Source organism: Notothenia rossii, assembly GCF_949606895.1.
Source record: "Notothenia rossii genome assembly, chromosome: 1".
NCBI lineage: Eukaryota > Metazoa > Chordata > Actinopteri > Perciformes > Nototheniidae > Notothenia > Notothenia rossii.
In genome coordinates this window covers 43,973,373-43,992,072 of record NC_136912.1, presented here as the reverse complement: position 1 = coordinate 43,992,072, position 18,700 = coordinate 43,973,373, and the positions used below count along the sequence as shown (strand labels likewise).

The following is an 18,700-nucleotide window of genomic DNA, read 5'->3' as shown; positions in this document are numbered from 1 at the left end:
GTCAGAATTAAACATGGTAAAGCAGCGTTCAGTTATTATGCTCCAAATATCTGGAACAAACTCCCAGAAACCTGCAGGTCCGCTGCAACTCTTAAATACTTTTAAATCCAGACTGAAGACTTTTCTTTTTGTCACTGCTTTTAATTGAACTATTCATATCTTAGACTGCACTGTAACTTTTATCCATGTATTTTTTCTTTTAATGTTTCTTTTATTAGCTTTTTTTTTAATGACTGATTTTAAATGTCACTTTTTTAATGTCTTTCATTTTTTGTAAAGCACTTTGAATTGCCTTGTGTTGAAAAGTTCTATATAAATAAACTTGCCTTGCCTTGCCTAATAAAGATTTCATGTGACACATACAATTGATTTGTTGATGGGAATTAATGTGAATAAATTAACTCTATGTTAACGGTACTCTTGCTATCACTACTCACCTATAAACCTTGTCCCTCATGCTAGCCCTGACAACACCGGTAAGCACACCTTCATCTAGGCTGCACTGTTACGTGTCCTGACTTGTAGTGGTTCTCTCCTCTATCTACACTCTTCTTGTCATCTTTGTAAAACGATATCAGACTGGTAATTGACACAGCCATGACTTCTAGTTAAATTCAGTGTGGCTAAAATGAAAAGCTTTGTTAAAATATGCAACCACGCGAAAGTCAAATTCAGCTTTATTGTCAAAAATTCTACATGTGTTATACATCCAGAAATATCGTTTCCCACAGTGTGACATGTATACATAAAACAAAACAAAAAGGGCCTAGATAAACGTGGTATACATAAAACAAAACAAAAAGGGCCTAGATAACCGGGGTATACATTAAAAAAAAAAAAAAATAGGGCCTAGATAACCAGGGTATACAGTTTAAAATGTTAATATATTTAAAGTGTTCAAAGTGCAGTTTCAGTGCAAGTCAGTTGAAACGATCTTAAGTTGGTGTGACGTTGAAGTCGTGCGACCCTGCTGCTGCACTGGCTTGTAGTTCGTTTATAGCATAACGTTAGCATTTCGCTTTTGGCGACTAGATTTATGATTCAAAAATTATAAAAGTAGGGTTGACATGTGGAGATTATCCGGCTGAACAAAACGTGATCCCTCTCTTAAATGTGTGTCAACCACAGACCTTATTTCGAGCTATTTTCCAAAATCCTATGGAGAATTTGCATTGGTTTTTCAAGAAGGAACGGGAAGAAGTTTACTTCCGGGTTTTACGACGCGTCACTGCGGTTCTCTATAGAGAGGCGAAGTCCCTCCCTTTCCGGGGGAGCTCATGGGACCCCGGAAGCGGAAAATTATACATTGAATTCAATGGAGAGAGAAAAAGTATCTTTTGATCCCGTTTGAATTGTGCCACGAACTACACATATGATGTTTGTCAATTTAAAAGAACATTTTGCAAGTCAAAAAAATAAAAATGTGTCGTAAAACTGTGAAGTAACACATTTTTTTCTGTTAAGCCGCTCAGTGGACTACATGTCTCTGGTCCCGCACAATACGCGTCACCAACACAAAGATGGCCGTCACGTTGGCACATTTCACCTCATTCTTTCAGAATCAGAATAAAAGTATAAAACGAGGTGAAAATCACTACAAGTCTGGGCACGTTGAGAGCTGTACATACACGAAAGGGGAGTTAGTCGGTTCTGTAAGAGCCAGCATGCGGGACCGGCTTTACAAGGTTTCGGTGAGTAACATGAGTGCAATGTTTAACGTTAATGTCAGTCAATAAGGAGGAGAATGAAAAAGAAGATGATGAACCACAGACCTGGCATATAATGACTGCAGTGTGCAGGGCTGTGTTAATTTATGTTACTGTTATCAATAGCATTAGTTGACTGAGAAAACCGTCAAGAAAAAAAGTTTAGCGATGTTACGAGTCGACTAGTATAATATCCCCACGGCTGTGATTGACAACCTGGACAGCCAGTCAGAAGCTAGAATGCCAACCTAGAGAGCCAATCAGAACCTAGAAACGGTGTACTGTATACGGGTGTGTATGCTATGGATAACATTAGTGTTCACAAGAACAAGGTACACTCCCGTGTTTTGTTTTAGTTGCTCTTCAGATTGAAGCGGCTAGTTTTATATCGACTATATGTGTGATCTCCTTTTTACATCTCGTTGAGTTTATTTGTTGTGTGTAGATTCAAGGATTTTGGTTATCTTGTCAATTTGTTTGGTTATCTAGGCACAGCTGTGTGTGACTCCCTCTGGTACACTGGTATGTGTTTTCCTAATGTAGAGAGCATTGATTAATTCATAAACTACACACTGAGTCTAGATCCTGACCAAATCCTTTTTTTTTTATCAAATGTTTTTCAAAAATGTAATACACATTAAAAAAAAATACAATGTACAATCACAACCAATACAACACAAATTACAGAAAATACAAAAAAACAAAACAATAACAACAATCAGACAAGAGGACAAAACTATGGAAAAATAAACCCTCCCACCCCCAGATCCGGACCATCCTTCTATTGCTCATTCCGTCTATTATAGCATGTTAACAAACATGGTACTTACTTTATTTGTAAAGATCTACATGGGAGAGGATGGCGCGATGCAGAGCGCTGTCTGTGGTTGTGCACGGGGGATGTACAAATGCAGCCACGCTGCAGCATTGGCAATATTTGCCATGTGGCAGATCAGCTCCACAGAAGTTGAGTGCCAGTGGAGGAAGCCTGGCACTTCAAAAGTAGTCCAGCCGGTGTCTCAACTCTACCAACAGCAAGAGGAGACATACAACCCACTAGCCAGAGACATCGCCACTAAGGAAGTAGACTGGTTCAGGTCTGCACTGAGGGGCGCAGCGTGGCATGGCATGGCTTTTGTCACCTGAGCCAGAGCTGCAGCCTCAACATCATGCCATTTTCAACGTGCCGGAGCTGGTGAAGGAGCATGGGGGTCGGGGGCTTGAGGCAATTCTTGCCTCAATGCGACTGAGCAGAGACCAGCAAGCTGCCATCCAGACAGCCACCGTAGGACAGCGGACAAATCCTCAGTGGCAGTTACACAGGCAGGGCAGGTTGACAGCCAGCAATTTTGGTGCTGTGCTGAGGTCGGGACTTTCATCCACTCCATGCGCGTCCCTCATGAAGAGGGTGCTTGGGGGGTACAATTTAGACGGAGTCATGGCTGTCAACTGGGGAGTTGTAAACGAGGTGTGTTTGGCCAGTGTTTTTGGCCTTTTAAGTGTGACACATATGTAGTGATAAATGCTTAACTTGACCACTGTTCCTAAATAAAAAAAGTTTTCTGCAACGTCAGTCATTTTTTCCAAATAATTACCAATATTTCACAAATTCTTCATGTCAACTTAAGAGCACAGCTGTATGTTGAGTGTCAGCTTTGCTTGGTTCATCTTACTGGGGGCAGCTACATGGATGTTGGTGCAGTCCACAATCATTTTGCAGTTGAAGGCAGAACGAATTTATTATTGACTCAGAATGAAGCACAACTTCATGTCATACAATACATTGACTTTATTTGTAATTGTGTAAAAAAATAAAGCATTAATTAGCAAGCAGGACCTGCAGGAACAGAGAACGGTGATGGATGGAGCTGGGAAGAGAGAAGAATAAAGAAAACAGATCAACTTTATTATCGGATATTAAAAATTCAATTTCAAAACAAGTTGCCGCTCCTACAGTTTTGAAGTATGTAAAGATGATTTCACATGACCAATGCAAAATATCACACTCAATACATGTGTGTCTCTGGGGGGTGCATTGTGCCTTTGATGTATATAGATAATATACTATAACCAAATACTATTACGTACAGTGGAAATCAGGTTGCCAGAGCAGGTCAGTGTGCATGTTCCTCAGGGTCTCAGCAGTTACAGGTGAGGTAAAGAAAATAAAAGAGAAAAAGGTCAGTAACAACACTTTAAAGTAACAACACTGAATAATTATCTCTTTTAATAATTTTCTCTCAGTAATCACTCAACTACTGTCTTTCCAACCAACAGATTGACTCACCCTCACTGTCATCACAATGACACATGTCCAGAAGAATGTCATGCAAAGCTCCCTGCCTGCCTGCCTTCCTTCGACTCTCCCTGAACTGCTTCCTTAGCACCCGGTGGAGGGCGCAGTAGGCTACTCTTCAAATGTTTCACGAAATACTTACCATGATGACTACTCTTACTGTTTAACATTTTGGTGTACTTCATGTAATAAAATAATAACTTCATGGTAAGGCTACTAAAAATGACAAGGCTAAGTAATGTAATGCTAGCTAACGGGCTCGCTACTCGTCGCTACTAGCTAGGTAGCTAACTTGACTATGTTCCATGCACAACATGTATATTACCTATGATATTACCTGATATGTCTGATCCAGCGACTCCTGGTCCTTTCATCAGACGGGAAGCGATAGAACGAGCAAGTGGTATGATCACTTTTGTGATTACAACATGGTACAAAGCACACAGGCATCTTGTAAAAGTGAATTTATTGGAGCAATCTCTTATATTTATTGGAGGGAATAAATCAGTTATGAAATCTTCTTCTTCGCTTTAATTACGAGTCTCAACCACTTGGAGCATTATCGCCTGTGACATCACATACGCGACCCAGAATGGGATTTGGGATTTGTAGTCTTTGTAGTCGCGTATAATTCATAGTCTTATATTTCAACAGTTTTACTACAAAATGTGACTTTTTTGACATAGAAATGATTGTTTAAGATTGACAAACATCAAATGTGTAGTTCGTGGCACAATTCAAACGGGATCAAAAGATACGTTTTCTCTCTCCATTGAATTCAATGTATAATTTTTCGCTTCCGGTGTCCCATGGACCGGAAGTAGATGGGCGTGACTTCGCCTCTCTATGGGTGGGTGTTATTATTGCGGACTTTATGACAAGTTCCGCTCGCTGTGAAACTTTTCTTGTTTCCATAGCAACAACAACTTCCTGTCAACAGCGTTAACTCGCCTTCAAAATAAAAGCATGCCAAATTACACTTAAGACATACAACTGCAACGAAAGTAACAAACACAATGCAATATCCTTTTCAATTTCAAAGAACACAAATAGGGTTATTTACAGGTGTTGTTTTGTGTGGTAGAGGGTCGCTTTCATTGATGCGTTTTGCACCCCGGGCCGTTGTTTTGATATTCCGCTGAAGTATACGCTGTGACATAATAACTCGAGGGAAGGGGTGGGGGTCAGAGGGCCTAGGTATAAAAGTCACGGCTCGCCACAGCCCATAACATAATTAAAGGTCCCATGTCAGGGCCATTTCTACTGGTCATAATTCCATTGTTGAGGTATACTAGAATAGATTTATATTGTTCAATGTTCCAAAATCACATTGGGTTTTTCATACAGCATCTCTGTATAGTATGTGTATTCACTCTCTGTCCTAAACGGCTTGTTGGAGCTCCTGCCACCCACCCCCCTCCCTGTGAGCCCACTGTGCTCTGATGTGTGTTTATGTGTTACAATGGCGTTTGTTAGCAACCAGAAAAGGACACCAGTAATGACAAACGGATGAGAATGCTGCTTGGGGTCTGGGTGCCGTGTTGGCGGGACGTTGCGGGGCTGGCTGCTCCGCTCGAGGAGCGGACAGTGTGAGCTGGATTACTGGTGTCGTTTCCTGGTTGCTGCGTGGGGTCTGCGAGACAGCGAGACTCAGCCTGAGCACACACGTGAGTGTGTGGCGAACTGTGAGTGGAGATCCACGGAGCCGAGGCAGAGAAAATATAAGGTGTGTGCCGGTGAAACTCCGCGGAGTAGCGCGGCTGAGAAAAGATAAGGCTGAGTGAGTGTGTGTGTGAGGAACTCTACGGATTGGTCCATTTGGACCTATGGTCACGTCACCATACTCAGGAAGCAAACAATGGAAAAAACAAAATGTCCAACGAGGCATTCTGGGGCAACATAGACAGGTCTTCTCTGTGTTAGAGTTTTACTCGCTACAGGGTGTACTTTGAGGGTTTTTGACTCTGCAGACCATTTACATGCAGAAAAACCTTCATAACACACAAGGGGGACGGGTAATAACCAGAAAAGCATGACATGGGACCTTTAAGACAATCATGACCTAGTAATGATTAAGCCTTGTTTATTTAAGATTGATTGTTTTTTACTAAATAAAAACAACTAAAGAATGATGTGTATGTTATCTGTGATACAATTAAAACATTTGTTTTATAGCAAAATGCAAGAAAAAGTCATTACAATAGTTCCACTTTAAGAGTTCTAAGCTTTTGGTAATTATTTTGCCAATAATTTGTCAAAAAGAAAGAACATTTATATCTTTACGTAGGGCTAAACATTTTCATCTTATTTACTATTATTCACTAGCACTTACAAACCATCATCTAAATGAAATTAAATGTAATATCTGGATAGAATCGTGAATTACAATTATTTTAGCGCAGTAAAATGATGACAATGTTTTAATATGGTCCCTATAGCTCAGGCTATAGTGCTAGCATGTGCTTAGCTTGCCAGCAACAGTAGGCAAGCTAAAGGCTAAAAACACACAAGCAAACCTTGAAAGAACTTGCTATGTCACTTATAACTTATCTGTTCTGCTGGAAATTTTAGTCTGGAACATTCTGTAATAAGTAGAACGTTTAAAAACATAACTTAAAGTTAATTATAAGAATTTATAGAAAAATACAGCTGAACATCACTGAGCATTTAAACTTTCAAAATAAAAGCCATCAGTTTCTTGATCTGCTGGATCATGAGCTGAAGCAGCAGCTCGCCTCTCTCTCCAACCACTCCTCCTGGTGCACACATAACACCACCCACACACACACCAAAAAATGAATATGGTGCCCTACAGTCAGCATGAGCCTCCACTTCCTTCCTCTCAGAGTCATGATGCCACAACAACAAGTCACACGCGGGAAATCAAATGCAGCTGGATGCCTCAAAGACGGAGAGGAAGACTTTATTTTACAGTGATGTGAAATAAACGTTAACACAGAGAGCCTCAAACTTGTAGAAATGAATGGAAACACTACTACATGTTCATATTCTAGTGAAACTGCAGAACTGCCACTAACCCCAGAGTGGGTTAAACCTTGCATTTAAACTCAAATGCAAAACTGAAATAGTAGGGGGGTCTTACTGCATTTGCATTGCACTGTGTTAATCAAACAGATGAGGGGATTATTTTGCAGGCTGTGAAGTTGCCCAAAGAAAAGGTCATCATGTGTTCCAACAGTAACAAAACAAATTCCCAAACTAAGCTCAATAAAGTAAATCTAATGTGTTCCAAGCTGTGCATGCATGACATCCATCACGTGGCACATGTCAGCCATCATAAAGTGATGTGTGCAAATAAATGTCACCACTGCTGTTTTAATTTAAGATTATGTTAGATCAAGAAGTGTGTGTTCCTGCAGAGGGGCTAGAAGAGCATCAACAGGTGTGCAGCTTCACAACACACTACCCTGCATGCAAATACAATTAAAATAAACTCACACAAAGGCGTGGTAGATGAACGCCCAGGCTCGCGGTCTCTCCAGCACGTTGTACAGGTAGTTTTGGAGCCGCCGGTAGCGCACGTTCCTGCGGCCGCTCTGCGCACTGTAGATGAGCGGCTTCCCCAGCAGGCTGAGCCGCGCGCCCTGCTTCCCCCGCAGGCTCTCCGTCCCGGCGGCACCTGCCGACAGCAAGCCTTCTCCCGCGTTGTTCATCATCCTGTGCCCGGACTCCACATCCTTCAAGTCGTAGTCTTCAGTGCGGTGCACCGGCGATGTCCTCATCCAGAGCCCGGTGCCGCCGCCTTCGTCTCCGCTGTGGTTCCGGGGCATGGCATCACCAAAACTGGCATCAAGTGCTGCACGGAGGTCTTTCCAAGCATGTGCCTAACACATTACACGTGTCTGTGACAGTGATCGCTGCCGGAGCCCGCGCTGCTAGCCGTCACACTTTGACCGCCCTCTTTCCGCATCAACCTCTCCTCGAATCATCCACTTACACAGCTGCGCGTAAAAGGTATCCACGCGCCTTCCCAGTGCACGTTGCTGTCCAAGGTGGCAACAAATAATAATTTATAGATACAAGGTGTGTCTAGGGGCGGGGAGGGTATTTTTTAGCCTTACATGTCAACCCAGGCTCTCTTCCCAGTGCGCTTTACCGCCTGTTGCTTCAACACAAAGCTGCGCGTCCACGGCAGATGCACATTGGTGGTGTTCGTGCCCGAGAGTGACTTTATTTTTCTATATATACAGACAACAGTTTCATTTGGTTTCCCCCCCATCACATCCCTCAAGAATAAAGCTCTCATCGGCCAGCAGATGTTTTTTTATTTCCTTGTGGTGGTCCTTTTACGCCAATGCAGCAGAAATGCAATTGAACAACCGTCGCTCCTGAAAAGCGTAATTTAATTTCCCGAAAGGTTCCAAATTACACCAGCCTATCAGGTGACATGGGCTCTGATGGATTTTCCACGTGGGTGACGGGAAAGGTAACCACTGAACATCTGCAAAATATATCAAGCTGTGACCAAATAAAGCTCCCTTAGTGATATGAGTTTTATCACATTTACTGAAACATGAATGAGACATTTCCCATGGTGCAGATGTAATATTAATATTATGCACAGATTAATGGAGATGCATCGGTCTGATCAGAGTAAACTGTTTTTAATCCAGAAGTTAAATGAACTGAACCTGCTTTGAGTCACTGTAGGTTAAAGTGAATGTGGTTTGAATGTGATTAAATGAACTTCCGCTTCACACTCTGTTTTTACTTTACAGAGTATTCTTCTTAAGCTTTTCATAATGGAGCTGACAGGGGGAATCAAATAAAGCACTTGTTGCAAAGTTGGTGAATCTGTGTGTGGATGACAGCTTTACCAGCAACAGGAGTCAGCATTCTGTCACAAATACTCAGTGTGTGAGATACAGAGTATTCTCACATTTACAGAAGCTGCGTGCTTCACCCTCTGAAGGGGCTTCTCTCCCTCTGTCCCCAACAAAACTACGCCCTCTCCTGGAGACTGCAGCAAACACTCAGGTTTAATGTAAGGCAGGGGTGTCAAAGAAAATAAAACGTCTATATATTAGTATATTTTGTTTATGTAAAGTATGAAGAAGTAAATTATACTTAGTGGAGTGGCAATATTTGCCGTAATGCGTAAATAAATATATGAAATATGATGACGTATACTTTAAAGACTCTTTTATAAATAGTTCTCGTAATTTTATTTTGGACATTTGATAAATAGTGTATGGGCTAACAGGTACAAATAAATCCATAACAAAACAATCCACACATCGGAAAAAACTGTACATTCAAATAAAAACCCCTTTTCTCAATTTGTACACAAACATGGTGATTCAAAGCCTGAGAGGTCATGGTCCAGAAACACCAGAAACATCATGTGATAGTAGGTGTTATTTCTGTTGAAGGGGGACATTTCCTCTCTTTCCTCTTGAGAGAAAGCTGTGGTGAGTTCACAGAGTGCGCAGTTATTTTCTGATCTGGTCACATGATGCGTTAACTTCCTACAGCAGGCCCTGTCGAGCGTCTTCAAGTGAAGAAAGAAGAAACAGTCTCACGTCTTTATCCTGTCAGGAGACATAACTCAGCTTCCACATCCCTTTTCCCAAAGTTCTTGTTTGCTTACTTTTCTTCAAACCCAGTTTCTTTGGGAAGGTCATCTCAGAGGATAATATGAAAAATGATCTTCCACTTCCACTCACGATCCCTGTCTCCATCAATGTGTGACCTCTGACCTGATTAGATGAATTAACGCACTTCCTGGGAGCAGCATGGAAATGTGATGTTGCCCTCTGACGTGTATGTTCTGCGGCTCTCTTTTCGTATCCACGCTTAGTACAGGGAGGTCGTGACCCCTGATGAAGCCATGGATGGTGGCTGGCATGGCATGGGCTGCTGGTGGGGGGGTTAGTGGAGATTGCCTGCAGATGTTGTTTGGGGGGCCCTGTGCTTATTTAACAAGAGGATGTGGAACATAAATCTCCCAAGCCCTCTGCTGCACTGTATCACGTGAGGTCACACATGAGGCCGTTTTGAACATCCCCCTCCTCAGCAGCACCCGAGGCACAGAGTTATGGTGTGATATTGTGAGAGTACTCGCCTGTCATGAGCTTTTATCAACAAATACTACATAAAACAACTCTTGCTCTCCAGAGAGGGTCCTCTCATACGTGAGATGATGTCTTTCCTTGGCATGTTGCTACGTAACAGTTCTGAGGAAAGAGAAGAGCCTCTTTGTTTTCCTCATACTGCCTGTGCTGCAGCACCTCTTTTCACCCTCCGTCTGAAACCAGAGCCCAGTCTGCTCTGATTGGTCAGCTGGCTGGCTCTGTTCTGATTGGTCAACCTCTTATACCTCATTCACACCAACGCAACTCCGGTTCAAGCTCTGTGATAGAGCTTTTCAGGTTCAGAACCGGTTCTTCGGTTTAGCTCCGGCTCTTTTCACACCGCCCAGAGTCCGACTGGTGCTGCGTCATTGAGTCATCGTTTGCGTCATGTATGCTGTGGAGCAGTGGTTTGTGCGTTGGTGTTGGTATCAGGGGATCACAGGTTCAAACCCCACTGCAGTCAGCATGTCGTTGTGTCCCTGAGACACTTCACCCCAAATTGCTCCAGTGGGGATTGCCCACAGTATTGAGTGTGTAAGTCACTTTGGATAAAAGCGTCTAACAAGTAACATGTAATGTATATGTCCCACCCCTTCGCCTATCAGGTGCAATGTGTTGGAGCACTTGCCAATAGAAGCACGAGTGTTACATAGTGATGTCATTAGGTTACCGAAGTAAATTAAAGAGTTCAATGGAGGTGTTACGGGGGAGGGGGAGAGACACTTTAGGATTTTAGCCTTTGCAGACCATTTACATGCACACAAACCTATATAACAATGTACAGTGGGCATTGTGGGTTCTTAAAGTACATGTATTAATACCACTATGTAGAAATGTATCTCAATCTATGATAGTTATTATTTAAAGTTATTAACTGTGGACATTTCATGCTGATATCTTTAAGTTACATTTTTACTACAACTGCACGATTTAGAAATAAAATGGATTATTTGGACTGATGATATCATTGATATTTGTAAGATATTAAAATGAGAGTGAGTCGAGGAGCACTTTTTCTTCCACACATTCTTTTTATTTGTAAATAATAAAAATGAACTTTTTTTAAAATATAAAACATACACATCATTTGAGCCACATCTGTTATACAAACAAGTAATGTTGCAGTGAATGCTTTACTTTTTTTCTAATTTTCTTTTTGTTTCAGTGGAACACAGAAGTTGTAAACAATCAGCGATTTTTTTCCCGTTAATACTGACAAAGAAAAAAGAAAGGAAAACCAGCTTCACCGGACGATGGAAAGAAAAAGTCGTTCTGAGGTGAACATGGCCGGGTCGATCAGACGTTTGAAGCACAAAGAGTGTTCAGACATGACGTATTATCTCCTCATTATAAGCCCCTCTGCAAGTGTCACTCAATGAAGACCCGCTGAATGGCTGTCGAGTATTCACCCAATATGACTCTGTGCATCTGTATTCATTCTTTATATAACTTAACATGTGTTAGCATATCTGAAATCATTATGTTGAAACATAATTCATATTTCCATAGATCTGATTTGTACATATTTATTCATGTCAGCCGCTTGGAGGCGTACTATGAGAGGGAGGGGCTGCAAGGTGTGCTCAGTTCATCTTCCAGAGGGCGGAGGAAAGACATCAACGTAATCGTAAAGTTTGAGACATTCAGCACCGGACTGAGGGTGTGGACTGCAGTTCTTTGCGTAATTGGAATGGCTTCGGTTTCTTAGTTTGATCTCTTTAATATTCAAGTACGAGCAAACTGTACAACTGCATGCAACATACAAGCGGCCCTACAGCATGTGGAACTAACACACGTATCTACTTCAGTTTCTTTTTTCCGTATCTGTTTTTGTTTTACAAAAAAGTGCATGCAACTGGTTCCAAAGACATGCTGGCCCCGCCCCTTTCCCCCAGTGGGAGGAGTCTGCAGGCCGAATGGAGGATGAGCATTGGTATTCCCGGCCAATCGTTCTGATTGGTTACTTTCACAGAGACGCACGAGGGAAACTGTGAGCTCCTTTTTCTGTTAGTTGTTTTGTTTCCGAAAACAACCAGACAAAATAAATAAATGGAACCAGTGACGGGGTTGTTTCTTTTTTTCTTTTTTTAACTACGTGTTTTTTTCAAAAAGTTAAACTTTTTGTCGTAAAAAAATCAAGCTCTTGTGCTTGTGTTTAAATCTCAAAATTACATAAACTAAAAAGTAGGATGATAACGTGCTGGGGTGAGGGAATGACCTCCCCAAAGAATGTGAAAAAATTAGATGGCCCTATTTTGCTGTTGCTTTTTTTTTTTACAGTGATCTTGAACCCTTGTGATATTTCAAAGTGACACACATTTTATTTATTGGTCAACCTCCTAGGAGGCCTAATATACATCTATACAAAGACAGCTGGCCTGGACGTCAGCCAGTGGTGAACAAGGAAAACAACGCTAATCTCACGGTGTAAAAATCTAAGCTGTGTCACCATCACCAGTCCCCCCCCCTGCATAACACTTGCAGACATTTAATAGTTATTTTTTCTCTCTTGTGTTTAGTTTTTTCTCTCCATGCACACACCAGACTGACAACATTATCATGAGCATTTTACGTACCGTAAAAACATTTTGTGCCGGTAGTAACAAAGGGAAAGAAACGAACGACAAAGCAAACACGCGAAACAGAGTTAAAAAGAGGAGGGGGGGACCAGTGATGCGGCTCCGAGGTCTAGGTACCAGAAGAAGGCCCTGTGCTTCCAGACTGATACCCCAGTGGGGGGGGGATCACCTTTGTCTGAGTCCATACATTCCGATGCTTACGTACATTTCTTTGCTATGTTGATTCAGTTAAAAATCACCCTGCTTCTTTTGATTCCCTTCTCTTTTTGTCTGTGGACAGCCCTGATCTCCAGCATACACAGAGAAAAAACCATGAGAGTTTCTGAATGGATATGAAACAGTGAAATGCAATGCTCCCTACAACAGATGAGATGAACCGCGACAGGAGTGATTGTCAGATCTCAACAAAGCTTTCTTGTTGTGATTGTTGTTGTTCTACGTTTCCGCCATCTTTTATTTAGTTTTTCTCTAATGTACGGGTCGTGAGTTTCTTACTCGTAGAGCTGTTGGTCCCTAGGATCGGACCCCCGGGGGTCCGGAGGAGCTGTCCAGCGACGACTGTGAAGCCCGCCGCGTCAGTGAGGCCAGAGTCGGATCCACCAGGGACGAGGGCGGGAACAACTTGTACCAGCCAATCACTGTGCTTGATAAGTCCAGTTCCTCCAATAGGATTTGTGCAACTCCCATGAAGCTTTTATGGTCCATGCGGCCGTAGTCCCCCCATACAATCACCTGTAGGACAGTCAGGTCAATTTACACAGCAGGAGGAAGAAACACTTAGATATTTTATTAAAATAAAAGTATTAATTAATGCCACCTTCTAGAGATACTATGTTACGAATAAAACTGTTACTAGGTAAAAGTACAAAAGTAATAGCATGGAGTTATGGCTATTTTGCTCCCATGGCAGTTCTTCTTTCAGACAAGTTCAAAGAAAACATTATTACACATTAAGGGGTTTATTGTATGTGTCTGTAGACTGCTCCTGGATACCCAAATGGATAACATTTTTTTTTTTAAATCAGGAAACTTGTAATAGCACGACATTTTCCAAATTGACGTTATCAACTGGGGAATGTTAATAATGACATCTTAACTTTGCAATGAAGAGGAATGTAAGTAGGGCTCACCTGCAGAACTTTACCCTGTGGGCTCTCCTCGAATAGCAGTGCTTGCTGGTACAGTGGGTCAAGTGTTTTCCGTGCAATCTTGGTTTTCTTTTTGGCTACGTACGCTCCATTGTTCAGCAGATAGACCTTGACGTATGGAGCTGAAGGTAGAGGCAAAACAATAACAAAAAACATTAGTGAGGAACACAGCCACTCTCCAATATAATCACACCTCACAGCTGCTGATATCTTTATGAGAAGGAAAAGCATTGTGAGCTTCGGCTGGGTCTATGTGCTGGATTTCACTGCATGTATATCACTCATAGTAATGAAGAGTGTATTTGGGATGATAGAATCGGAGGGATGAAACCCTCTTTAATGGTCACACATGCAGAGCACACAACACACACAGTGAAATGTGTTTAACCCATCCTAGTACCAGGAGTCTAGTACTAGGAGCAGTGGGCAGCTATTGTACAGCGCCCGGGGAGCAATGGGAGTGAGGGGGGAAGGGGGGTGTCCGGTGCTTTGCTCAAGGGCACCGCGGCGGGACTGGGACCTCTCCAAGTAGCAGTTCACACTCCATATTTTAGGTCTGGTCGGGGACTTGAACCGGCGAACCTACAGCTCACAGTCCAAGCCCCTACTGACTGAGCCACTGCCGGACAGTTAGCAGCTCTGTGGTTGGTCAGGATCTCACCAGGGAGGGACTTTGATCCTGGCTTCTGAACCAGTCCTCGGGCTCTGATAACCTCCACCTCCAGCTGACCCTTCTTCTCCATCATGCCAATCTGGATGTCACCTGGGAAACACAGAAAAAAGGTAAGATGGTGGTGTTAATAAAACAAAAGCAGATCGATGGGGGTGTGAACTTCAGAGATAAATGTGCTGGAGGCTGCACCGTGTAGTAAAAAACACACAGTGACTGTAAACTCAGCCATACAAATATACGAGCAGTTATTAACACGGATGAGAGCAAAATCGTGCATACTTAATACTTCATTAATTTGTATTACATAACATTCCATTAAATTATTATTGTATTATAAAAGTTAAAGTACTATATTTTCACTTGTCATTTTACATTGAATTATATTGTAACCTGATATAGTAGCTTGTATCAAAGTGCAAACACAGAAGACGTATAGATACAACATTAAGCTCATAATAATAAGTAATACTTTTAATTTTTCAAATGAGCATTACCTGCATTTCAAGCATGTTTTTATTGATGTCATTCACTTGTTATGTTTTCAAATATTTGGATTTATTTGTAATATAATTGAAAAAAAGACTCTGCAGAATCTGCATTCACCATTATTTATTAATTTATTAAACGTGTCACTGTTAAATAAACTAATAAATACATTCAAAAAGATATCTTCTCTTGAGCAACGTTTCTCTTCTGATGTGCTGGCCCATAGTGAAAGTAGAGAGGTCTGATTGAAACTGATTGATTCAAATAATTATGTGCTCAGTACTTAACTTAGTGCTAGATTTAAGAAATACATATTGCATCAACAGCATCATTGTATCACCATAGGACATACAGTGGGGCAAAAAAGTATTTAGTCAGCCACCAATTGTGCAAGTTCTCCCACTTAAAAATATGAGAGAGGCCTGTAATTTTCATCCTAGGTACACTTCAACTTTGAGAGACAAAATGAGAAAAAAAATTCCAGAAACTCACATTGTCTGATTTTTAAAGAATTTATTTGAAAGTTATGGTGGAAAATAAGTATTTGTTCACCTACAAACAAACAAGATTTCTGGCTGTCACAGACCTGTAACTTCTTCTTTAAGAGCCTCCTCTGTCCTCCACTTGTTAACTTTATTAATGGCACCTGTTTGAACTCGTTATCAGTATAAAAGACACCTGTCCACCATCTCAAACAGTCACACTCCAAACTCCACTATGGCCAAGACCAAAGAGCTGTCAAAGAACACCAGAAACAAAATTGTAGACCTGCACCAGGCTGGGAAGACTGAATCTGCAATAGGTAAGCAGCTTGGTGTGAAGAAATCAACTGTGGGAGCAATTATTAGAAAATGGAAGACATACAAGACCACTGATAATCTCCCTCGATCTGGGGCTCCACGCAAGATCTCACCCCGTGGGGTCAAAATGATCACAAGAACGGTGAGCAAAAATCTCAGAACAACGCGGGGGGACCTAGTCAATGACCTGCAGAGAGCTGGGACCAAAGTAACAAAGGCTACCGTCAGTAACACACTACGCCGCCAGGGACTCTAATCCTGCAGTGCCAGACGTGTCCCCCTGCTTAAGCCAGTACATGTCCAGGCCCGTCTGAAGTTTGCTAGAGAGCATTTAGATGATCCAGAAGAGGATTGGGAGAATGTCATATGGTCAGATGAAACCAAAATAGAACTTTTTGGTAAAAACTCAACTAGACGTGTTTGGAGGAGAAAGAATGCTGAGTTGCATCCAAAGAAGACCATACCTACTGTGAAACATGAGGGTGGAAACATCATGCTTTGGGGCTGTTTTTCTGCAAAGGGACCAGGACGACTGATCCGTGTAAAGGAAAGAATGAATGGGGCCATGTATCGTGAGATTTTGAGTGACAACCTCCTTCCATCAGCAAGGGCATTGAAGATGAAACGTGGCTGGGTCTTTCAGCATGACAATGATCCCAAACACACCGCCCGGGCAACGAAGGAGTGGCTTCGTAAGAAGCATTTCAAGGTCCTGGAGTGGCCTAGCCAGTCTCCAGATTTCAACCCCATAGAAAATCTTTGGAGGGAGTTGAAAGTCCGTGTTGCCCAGCGACAGCCCCAAAACATCACTGCTCTAGAGGAGATCTGCATGGAGGAATGGGCCAAAATACCAGCAACAGTGTGAAAACCTTGTGAAGACTTACAGAAAGCGTATATAAGGGTATATAACAAAGTATTGAGATGAACTTTTGTTATTGACCAAATACTTATTTTCCACCATAATTTGCAAACAAATTCTTTAAAAATCAGACAATGTGATTTTCTGGATTTGTTTTTCTCATTTTGTCTCTCATAGTTGAAGTATACCTAGGATGAAAATTACAGGCCTCTCTCATCTTTTTAAGTGGGAGAACTAGCACAATTGGTGGCTGACTAAATACTTTTTTGCCCAACTGTATATGCATATATTTGTATCCATTGAGCTCAAACTGGGCACCAATCACAACCCAGCTTCTCAGTCCTAATGAAATAAATCCCAAACAAACACTAAAACAATTAGGGAAATGTACGATTGATAATAATACTTAATTAAAAACTAAAATGAAAATATTTTATAATAAAATAAGGGGAAAGAAAGATGCTGTTTTTAATCATCAGTATCTTACCTATTGCAGGTGTAGCCAGAGTTTGCCGCCCCACTAGCTGAGCCGGTCCCAGGCCGTCCAGGAAGTCACTGAACTGACTACTGGCTCCCAGGTTGACTCCAGGGAAGATCAAACTAACACAGAGAACACAGAGACAGGATTACACATCAGGAAAGGACCAGTCAGCTCAATCTGCTGCCAGTCATTATTTACAGCATGAAAACATCTCGAAAACTGCTCAAGCGAGAGAATCCATCACAGAAAACACTACAGCTTTAATTTGATTCAGTCAAAGTTTGTGTTTATCATCGCCCCACTGAGTCCGTTTCTTTGAACAATGTGCTCATTATATCACATTGTGTTTACTGTCACATGACACACACTGCTCGATATAAAACCTCTGAACATGCTGCCATCCAAACTTCACTGTCACATCCACATTTTCTGTTTGAATCCAACAAAAAAGAATATACGGTATATCAAAAATGTAGCCTAATTACACATTGAATAGATACAAAATAATAAAATTAAGTAAGAAAATGATAAGAGAAAGATGTGGAGAGTGACTGTAATCGAAACTGGGCTGCGTCCAAACTTCAAACTAACATATTGTGGTTCTTCTGTTGAATTAAATAATTAGGAATATTGGAGAGTGATAAGTGGTAAGAAACTCTCCTGGTGAATTGTTCCTCAATCTGACAACATGTACCCCTCCCTCATTCACCTGGGCTGCCACACCAGCAGCACGGTGCTGCAACTGAGGCGCTTCAAGGTCGATGAGGGAGGGTACATGTTGTCAGATTGAGGAAAGAAGTCACCAGGAGAGTTTTCTTGACTAATAGAATTAATTCTAGGGGTTGATCGATAGGATAATGGGATTGATATGGCCATATAATTGATAGTCATGTGATTGGTCGGTCATGTGATTGATACGGTCATGTTATGCAGAGAAGATGTTTTGCCTGAGTTTACTGTCGCCTGAACATTCTGCTGCTAATTACATACTTCATAATTTAGTATGCAGTAAACCAGGGGTATCAAACTCAAGGCCCGGGGGACAAATCCGGCCCGCAACTTCATTTTATGTGGCCCCACAAGAGCTTGCAAAGAATATAATATGTTTATTATACGGTTAAATGCCGCTTTACAGAAGCACATTGTCCATAAACTACATGTCCGACAATGCATCTCAAATTAGACTTTTTTTCTCGGAATTTGACTTTTTTTCAAAATGTCCCTTATTTTTTTTGGTTTTTCCAGAATTTGGCTTTTCTTTTTAAATCCTTTTGTGAGATGCGCACTGAAGAGACTTGCAATTGTTTGCCCTAGACTTCTGCTTTCAGACGTAGTTAATTATGAAGTTATTACTATCAGATAATAATCCAATGCAGAGGCAATAATGTTATATACTACATTATTTTATATATATTAAATATTTATATATTTATTCTTATATAGTCTTATATATAAAACTGGCCCTTTGAGTGCAACCGTGATGCTAATGTGGGCCGAGTTGAAATTGAGTTTGACACCCCTGCAGTAAACTGTACATATGGATGGATTATGCACTATGCACTACTTTAGTCTGTGAA

The 18,700-nt window shown here is 41.5% G+C and overlaps 2 protein-coding genes across 31 annotated transcripts in view; both read right to left on the bottom strand.

The window, feature by feature from the left end:
* Positions 1–7,940, bottom strand: part of LOC307041121 (potassium voltage-gated channel subfamily KQT member 5-like) — a 198,743-nt gene extending 190,803 nt beyond the window's left edge. For 2 of the 4 annotated variants that reach the window (XM_079684449.1, XM_079684452.1), the window contains exon 1: positions 7,462–7,938. In XM_079684449.1, the coding sequence (XP_079540575.1) occupies positions 7,462–7,793 (332 nt within the window). In that variant the 5' untranslated portion in view covers positions 7,794–7,938. Of the gene's footprint in view, positions 1–7,461 lie in introns of all 4 variants that reach the window. The other 2 variants (XM_079684450.1, XM_079684451.1) reach the window with 2 other exon arrangements.
* Positions 7,941–12,350: 4,410 nt separating this feature from the next.
* Positions 12,351–18,700, bottom strand: part of rims1b (regulating synaptic membrane exocytosis 1b) — a 172,185-nt gene continuing 165,835 nt past the window's right edge. For all 27 annotated transcript variants that reach the window (XM_079684254.1, XM_079684255.1, XM_079684247.1 and 24 more), the window contains 4 exons: positions 17,130–17,242; positions 14,486–14,587; positions 13,807–13,946; positions 12,351–13,408 (listed from right to left, as the gene is read on the bottom strand). In XM_079684254.1, the coding sequence (XP_079540380.1) occupies positions 13,190–13,408; positions 13,807–13,946; positions 14,486–14,587; positions 17,130–17,242 (574 nt within the window). In that variant the 3' untranslated portion in view covers positions 12,351–13,189. The remainder of the gene's footprint in view (positions 13,409–13,806; positions 13,947–14,485; positions 14,588–17,129; positions 17,243–18,700) is intronic.